Source organism: Fusarium coffeatum (assembly GCF_003316985.1).
Source record: "Fusarium coffeatum strain FIESC_28 chromosome Unknown BRIP53273_contig_509, whole genome shotgun sequence".
NCBI lineage: Eukaryota > Fungi > Ascomycota > Sordariomycetes > Hypocreales > Nectriaceae > Fusarium > Fusarium coffeatum.
In genome coordinates, this window is record NW_022158298.1 from 1 (window position 1) to 8,223 (window position 8,223).

The window sequence follows — 8,223 nt, forward strand, 5'->3', positions numbered from 1 at the left end:
CCAAAGATCCAGGCCTTCTCCTGGGGAACGCCCTTGACTTTGTAAGCCCACTTGCGAGCGATCTTGATGGCAGTCTCAACAGCCTCGGCGCCAGTGCACATGGGCAGAACCATGTCGTAGCCAAAGACGCTGCGGACCTTCTCAGCCCACTTTGGGAAGACATCGTTGTAAAAAGCTCGGGAGCTAAGTGTCAATCGACTGGCCTGCTCGGTGAGGGTCTTGATAAGCTCCGGGTGGCAGTGGCCTTGATTGACAGCGCTGTAAGCGGAGAGGAAGTCGTAGTAGTGGTTGCCCTCAGGGTCCCAGACATTGACACCCTCGGCGCGTGCAAAGACCACAGGAAGAGGATGATAGTTGTGAGCGGCGTACTCCTCCTCAATAGCGATGGCCTTTTCGGTTGAGGTGACATGGAACCGAGAGACGGTCTTCTCAGCGTGAGGAGACATGATGTGACGTCAGAGGATGTTGTTGTTGTTATGATTCAAGTAATCAATTGTTCAAGTAGAGAGTGAGTATTTTGATTCAAGTACTGAGTTCTTGTTCTTGTTGACGAATGAATACAGAGAAGAGGAAAGGAACAGCTGGACGTTGAGGAGGACATGGTTGCTCTTTAAGGTCCGGAGGCGGCAAGAGCGTTGTCGGCAAACGGAGGCTTGGAGCGGAAGGAAACAGAGATAGATTCGGAGTTTTAGGTAATTGTTACAGTTGTCTGAGTGTTGGTTTCTGGTTGTTTGCTTTACACTATACCCCTAAGTGCAAGTGTGAGCGACAAAGCGTGGGAGTGTGCGGGCGTGAAGTTGCAAAGTTGAACAAGTGAGGACTCTGATTGGGTGAGAGGAGAGGCGGAACTTGGCGGGTGACTTGCCGCCATCGGCCGAAGTGGCCGTCTATAGAAGATAACTGTCTCTTTTGTCTTGTCTTGTCTTGTCATGACATGATAAGTACTAACAGAGTGGCAGCCACAGAAGAGGGGCTCGCTTACGGTAATGTGCAGTATCTGTACCGAAGATGGGAGATGGTACCTCTGTTGTTGATAGAAGAGGAGTACGGATTCTTTCCGTTTCCATACCTGAGACTCAATTCTATTCGCGGTACTGCAACTAAAAACTACCTAGTTTATGTTGTCTACGCCGTAGTTCTAAATTTCCGATACCATCTTATTGGAAACAAGTTGCATCCATCATGATGAGGGGAGGGGGATCAAGACAAGAGGCTCTAACAAACTCCCCATCTTTAACTTGCCTATCCTACCTGTTCTAGTGACCGCAAAATCCGGGGTGAGGGGCTAGGGAGCCAGGGACCGACCACCTGACAAGGGTCCAATGCAGATGAGTTTATGTTTACTGAGAGTGGCCAATAACGATTTCCCCATTATCATAATCAATGATTGCTATCAATGAGAATAGAAGGGATTGGTACTTGATTGCAACCAGAGTCTCAAACTCTATTGTGGGCGTTGTTCTGAGCACAGGATTTGTCTCAAATGTTACCGTCTGCAGCAGTGGAACTTCTCTCATCATTTCTCGGTATTACTTGTTTGCTATTGAGTAAGAATTACAGAATCTTATATGACCCCCAACTTTTGGTCTCATGAATTAGCCAACGTTATGTTATCACCAAGAAACTGACTGGTTCCTGGTCTCTTACCGCCAGATGCCGCCTCTTCCGCCTGTCCCGCCTTTCTCGTGTGTAAGCAGGCGGAACTCGTCTTAACTCCGCCTGAGCCGCCGAAAGTGTCACGTCAGGTATCATGATCATGGTCATGATCAGTGAATGTACTGCAGTAACAGACAATGCGGCTTTCTTATGATGATGACTGAATATTTGCTTGTTTTCGGTGTATGTTGTACCGAGATCGAGGTTTGAAGTTGCAATTAACATTGGATCTCTATGAGACTGTGGCGGTGATTGTAGCACAGCCACTAAAGCCACACTCACCCAAGAACAAGCTGTCTCAACAGTCAACTCCTGAGTTGAGATGCCAAATCAACCAACCTCAAAATGTCGTCTGCAACAGTTTCGAGAAAAGTCCTCGATGAGGCTCGAAACAAAAGAAATCGATCGGTTTTCATACGCGACATTATCATCATTCGTCTCATCAATGCTTGGTGGACGACCACCTTTTTCCAGCCTGATGAGTTCTTCCAATCTCTTGAGCCAGCATGGGATCTAGCTTTTGGCTCTCAGAGCGGTGCATGGTTGACATGGGTATGTTGATCTCCGTTAATTTGATCAAGATGACCTAGGAATTGAGGTCATCATATAATATCCTTGCCTGGAACTGGGTTGTTGTCGTGCGAGTTGTGATGTCAACTTCACTTACACTACACTTACACTGTCAACCCAGCCAGTTGATACACTCAGTCCATTTTCACATTTGCTTCTCTGCTGTCATTATATCTTATATATCTAACTTGGTGCGATTCAGGAATGGCAACATCAACTTCGTACCTCCCTTCATCCAGCTATCTTCGCAGGCGTCTATCTCATCGCCGACTTCATCTCCAGCCACATTCTCCCAATAGGCATTCTCCGCGCAGCCATCCTCGTCGCTGCTCCTCGGGCTCTCCAGGCTGTGATCGCTGGTCTTGGTGACTGGTACACTTGGCAACTAGCCGTACGCATCTTTGGAGCCAACAGCAACATCTCTTTCTTCGCTGTAAATCTTCCCTCCTTAACCTTCTCAAGACAGTAAACTAAGGTTGACCAAAACATCAGCTCTTTCTGCAACTCTTCAACCCCTGGCAATGGTACTGCTCCACTCGTACCTTTTCCAATTCTCTCGAGATGACTCTCACCGTCATGGCGCTGTACTACTGGCCGTGGGAACTCGTCGGTGCTGCGCAGGCAACCAAGGAGAACCCTAAACCTAACCCCATGCTCAAGAGTCTCTGGTCTCTTCGTGCATCTCTATGTCTTGCTGCCTTGGCCGTGGTTCTTCGTCCTACTAACGTCTTGATATGGGCGACCATTGTCTTCTTCACCCTCACTCGATTCTCACTCCAGGGGCCATCGCCTTTGTCCCTTTCGATGGTCTTGACACTGGTCCGTGAGGCTGTTGTGTGCGGTTCTCTGATCCTGGCCTTATCCGCTGCTTCGGATCGTCTTTACTTTGGATTCTGGACATTCCCTGCCTATAACTTTCTGAACTTCAACCTGTCCAAGTCTCTCGCAGTCTTCTACGGTCGTAATCCCTGGCACTATTATATCCTCCAAGGACTGCCACTGATCTGCACTACAAGTCTTCCATTCGCTGTTGTGGCGCTTTACAAGCCAACTGAACATGCTACATCGACACAGCAGTCAAACGTGCTCAGAACATTGGCCTATACTGTTTTCACCACCGTCGGTGCCTTATCACTCATCTCTCACAAAGAAGTTCGGTTCATCTACCCTCTTCTCCCAGCGCTCAGTGTTCTCGCCGCTCCCTACGCTGCTTCGTTCTTCACGTCTCAGCCGAAGCCTAACACTAACAACCCCCTCCCACGACCCCAGGTCCGCAACAAGCACTACCTTTTTGTTGCCCTTGGTGTTAATGTTTTTCTTGCGGGCTACCTGTCTTTCTTCCACCAGCCAGCTCCTCTCAATGTCCTCACATACCTGCGCCGTGAGTACGAGCGCATCCATCCAGATTCTGTCCAGCTCGCCCAGACCTCTCATTTCTCCACTATCCCGGAAAAAGAGGATGAGTTATTTGCTCTCTTCCTCATGCCTTGCCACTCTACCCCCTGGCGTTCGCACCTAATCTATCCCGGCCTGCGAGCTTATGCTCTCACTTGTGAACCCCCACTTCATACTGAACCAAACACTCTTGAAAGAGAAAACTATCGTGACGAGGCTGATCGATTCTACGACAACCCTGTTCCTTTCCTCACCTCGGAGCTGTTCAGTCCGGCAAAGTCACTCGCCGTTCCTCGCTATATCGTCGGTTTCGAAGGTATTGAGTCCTGGTTAGAGGAGTTTGTCCAGACTCCTGAAGCACACTCTCTAGGTATGACCAAGGTGCGCCCTGTTTGGAAAGGTTTCAATGGGCTTTTCAATGAAGATTGGCGACGTTCAGGCAAAATGATTGTGTGGGATACTGGCGTCTATGACAACGCGCCCCCTGACAAGAAACTATAGAAGGATCTTTTGTCTATAATAAAAAGTGTACACTTCTTCCAATGTATTATGAAAGTGGCGGGCTGTGGTTACTTGTATATTTCTTGTCAATCAGACATACCGATGGGCCATGACACATGTTTGGGTGTCATATTCGTTTTGATAGTGACCTGTACTCCATGACTATAATTCCTCCACCCGCTTGAACGAAATAAAGCTCACTAGCACACTTTCCTACATTACATGCATAATTGAGTATAAGGGTGCCCGGGGGTTCAAAACGGCCTCGCCGTTCAACCCATTTCCCAGGTATCCATGATGATTTCCATCTCATTCTTCCCACGAAATAAACTAAAGAAAATACCATCGTGCGTGACACTTTCGTGAAATGCTCATCTCCCTACTATTGAGCCTCAATCCGATTTTGTTCCTCTCCTCCGCCTCCTATTTTGGTATCTCTGTTTCAGCCTCCGGGTTTGATTGCTGTTGCTCAGTTTGTGGCTGTTCGAGCTGCACTGGTGATGCTGCAGACGTTTGCTCCGTAGGCTCGACAGGTTTGTTCTCTGATTGCGACTCTGGCGGCAAATTGGATTCTTGTTGTGCGTGTAACTGCGTGTTCGTAGGAGCAGGGGCCGATGGCGAAGTTGGAGATTGTAACGGTGATGATACTGGAGGACTGTCTACATCAAGCATCGATCTGATCTTTTGAGCCTGTGGCTTTGGGGATTCCATCGGGGCTGGAGCTGGAGTTTGCGGCTGAGTAGGAGATCGAGGCTGATCTTGAGCTGGCGTCGTTTGATCATGTATTTGAGCTGTAGGCGATGTTTGGGCTTCCACATGAGGCTCATGAACAGGGGATGTAATATCGGGTTGCACCATTGTCACTGTAGCCGTCTGGGGAGCTGGTACTCCTGCAGGTGCCGGCACCATGGTAGGGCCTGCCGCCGCGGTGTTGGTGGAAGCAACAGCTGGGGCACCGGCTATAGCTGCAAGTGAGCCATGGTGCTCATCTCTCTTGATCTCCAAGCTCTTCCCTCGGGGAGAGAAGCTTGAAGCGCCTAAACCAGGACGATCAGCGGGAGGAGGAGACTTAGCCCTCCTTTGTTCCGCACTCTCCTTTGCTTCGCGATACTTATTCCTGATCCATCCTATAGGACCCTTGGAATCGCTCTCTCTACCTTGGTCAAAACTACCTTGTGCTTCAGCAAGCATATAGGGTCGGTCTGAACTCTCGCTTTTTCGAGGCCTGTGACTAGAACTCGAAATTGACAGGTTGCTGACATCTCCATTATCGTTCTGTCCAATAGCCAGGCGTGGCGAGGTGAGACCCGCGGATGAGCCGCTGTCAGCGTTCCTACTTCTTGACAACCGCCAGCGTCTCTTCTTTTCCCTCTCTGCTTGATCAACAGTGCTGACTGACTGCTCATCGAGAATCTGATCCAAGTCCGATCCTTCGTTAAAAGACGAGTGCAATGATGTTGGTGGCGACTTTTTCGATTTTAGTGTGTTGTCTGGATGAAGACTTTGGTTCGACGACGCTTGAGAAGCTCTTGGGGTATGCTCAGATGACACATTACTCTTTTGCTGTGTCAAGGGAACGGGTGCAAGTTGAGCATCATGAACAGTTTGTAGTTGTGATCCCTCATGGAGCTGCTGCTGATGCTGGCGTTCCTCCAATGCTTCCTGATGTCTCTCTTCTAGTACGGGAGCGGGATGCTGTTGCAGTGCCTGTGGCTCTGGGTCGTGATGCTGCGGGTGGTCCATGGGGTTAGAGCGCTCTATCCCCGGAGATGTTGATGTTCCATGCGTGTATGTCAACGATGCAGCAGAGCTCTGTGCACTTGGGTTCAAACTACCAGGTATTCTTTTCTTCTTTAGCTTGTTCGGTTGCCTTTTGTCCCCGCCGTCTGTGTTGGGGATTGAACGGAAAATATTCGCAAGATCTAGTCCCTTGGCAGCAGTTGGAGACTCCTGCGGCACTTCAAGAAGCTTTTCGTGACTTCGTCCTGTCACTGGGGCCTTGCTGGGAGTAAGATAGCCACCAGCAGCAAATTCTGACGAACGCGTTGACTGGGGAGAATCTCCTATATTCTCCGTGGCATTGACTTGCGTCAAGGGCTCCAGGTGTGCGCCGGAACGAGGACTTGAACCATCAGGTCTTTGAAAGCGGCCAGCGCCAATAGCAGGCGATTTCTTGGACGGCACAGTGTTGCTCCTCGCCAGACCACCTGTTGTCGGCGTCGCTGTCAGGGCCGGGCTATTGGGTGTCGAGCTTCCATCGTTTCTGGAGTTTCGTGACGATACTGATCGGTTCCTGCGAAGTTTGCCGTCTCGTCGCACACTGTTGGCACCTGCGCTCGCGTTGGATGCTGATCGGCCCAAACTTGTCTGTCTAGCGGGTTGCGGGGTGAGAGGACCTCTAGGAGTGCCGGACTCCACTTCCTTCTTGGTCTTCTCATCAGCAGCAGTGCCTTGCATACCGATGAGGAAATGGTCTTGATTTTCAATCAGAAAGATGATAACGCATTGGTTCAGTCGGTATTCCTCGGGAGCCATAGCGTGTGCCGGGTGGGAAAGCATGCCTGGCTGGAAAATAGCTGCCAAGTTCTGTGAGTTCATTCGGTTCTCATCTGCTTTGGCGGCAAAGACCGCCAAAAGGTCAAGAATGTAAAGTAGTAGCTGTCGGTTCAGAGGGGGCAGCTCAGTAATGAGTTGTTGGTACTGCACAATAGCTGCCTTCTCGTTGAAGTTCTCTACGAACTGAGGACCCTCTGCGTCGCCTACAGCTTGCTTGGTCGCACCTCGAAGGGGATCGCGGAACTTTTCGTATAGATCGAGGGGGACGACAGGCTCGGGGAGATCGTTGAGATATCGTCGCAAAACGTTGGCAGCATCGTGTACTGTGTATCCATCCCAGACGAGACCCTTTCCGTATCTATCGGGCGAGTCGAATATGGTTTTTAGCTCCTTTATCCTCTTTTCCGAACCGCTAAGACGGAAAATTCCTTCGATATGGGTAGCTTGGACAAAACGTCAGCACAGTCACCTTGTCGGCCATTTCAACCAAACCAACCTTTTTCTTTGAGGAAGACGCCACATTTTGCGACGACAATGGGAACGTAGCCGTAGATGTAGCTCTGTCCCTTCTCATCGATGAGTGAGATTGCAACATTAGCGTATGTTATGCTCTGCCGTAGAGGCACTCCAAAGATGCCTTGCGGTCGGGTTTCTAAAAGTTCTCGAATTAGAGATTTGATGTAGGAAGAGGGGGTTGACCATTTGCGCGGCGGGTTTGTGACTGTAGGCATTGCACATGCTATAGTTTTGGGTAGGAAAAGTGTTCTTCAGAATACCTGGTTTCGGCACTGAAGCGCATCGCCAGAGGTATTCAGTAGCGAAACTAGATCGTTTTGTTGAACAGATTCAAGACACGGATCCAGCAGTGTTGCGCACGAGGTGGTGGGGGAGGAGGAAACCATACCCTGGGGCTCTTGGTGCTTTGAAGGTAATTTGAAGCCCTTCCACCATGATTTGAGATCGCGCTTGCTGGGCGGGGAGGCTGCGTTGTTGATTTGAAGGGTCGGCTGGTTGGCCTGGTTGGAGTTCGAGGCGGCGGACGTCATGGCGAACAGATGCGTATACCGGCGGCGAAAGCGACGGTTTCGAGGAGAAGGAGGGTGACGTGACGAGGGATGCTACAGCTGGGCCGGCCCAGTTGCCAGAGTCACGATGGCTGAACCTCAGCCTCAATCCAGGTCGAGGTCGAGGTCAAGGTCGAGGTCGAGAATGCGGCGGCGAGGTGCACTGAGCGGTGACCCGGGTATCGTGTTGTGGAAGAACACCGGGGTTAGAGAAGCGGGCGGGAGGAAGAGAAGATCGAAATCCGATAGGCGACGGCAGGTGAAGGGTACGTTGCGAGACTAAAGATCAGAAGCTAGAAACCGAGACCTGGAGCTGGGGGAGCTCAAGCAAGCGAGCAAGCGAGCGATGGAGTCGAGGGCAACAGCGTGCGCGCCAGTGTAGGATGAGACAGATCGGTCGATGATTGGTAGCGTCAAGGCCGTCACAGCGGTAGGGCGTCAAGGCGTTAGGCGCTGGTTTGGTCTGGTCTGGTCTGGTTTG

At 50.5% G+C, this 8,223-nt stretch overlaps 2 protein-coding genes across 2 annotated transcripts; one reads left to right on the forward strand and one right to left on the reverse strand.

Annotated features, from left to right (window-relative positions):
* Positions 1-2,001: 2,001 nt before the first annotated feature.
* On the forward strand, positions 2,002-4,122 carry FIESC28_11779 (uncharacterized protein; the record flags this gene model as incomplete). Its single annotated transcript, XM_031165889.1, has 3 exons — positions 2,002-2,208; positions 2,429-2,659; positions 2,719-4,122. 3 exons carry the CDS (start codon positions 2,002-2,004, stop codon positions 4,120-4,122), a joined length of 1,842 nt encoding a protein of 613 aa, XP_031010051.1.
* A 423-nt stretch (positions 4,123-4,545) lies between these two features.
* Positions 4,546-7,724, reverse strand: FIESC28_11780 (uncharacterized protein; the record flags this gene model as incomplete). The annotated part of the gene is made up of 3 exons (XM_031165890.1): positions 4,546-7,121; positions 7,175-7,399; positions 7,583-7,724. The coding sequence occupies 3 exons, from the start codon at positions 7,722-7,724 to the stop codon at positions 4,546-4,548; spliced, it is 2,943 nt and encodes a 980-aa protein (XP_031010052.1).
* Positions 7,725-8,223: the final 499 nt, after the last annotated feature.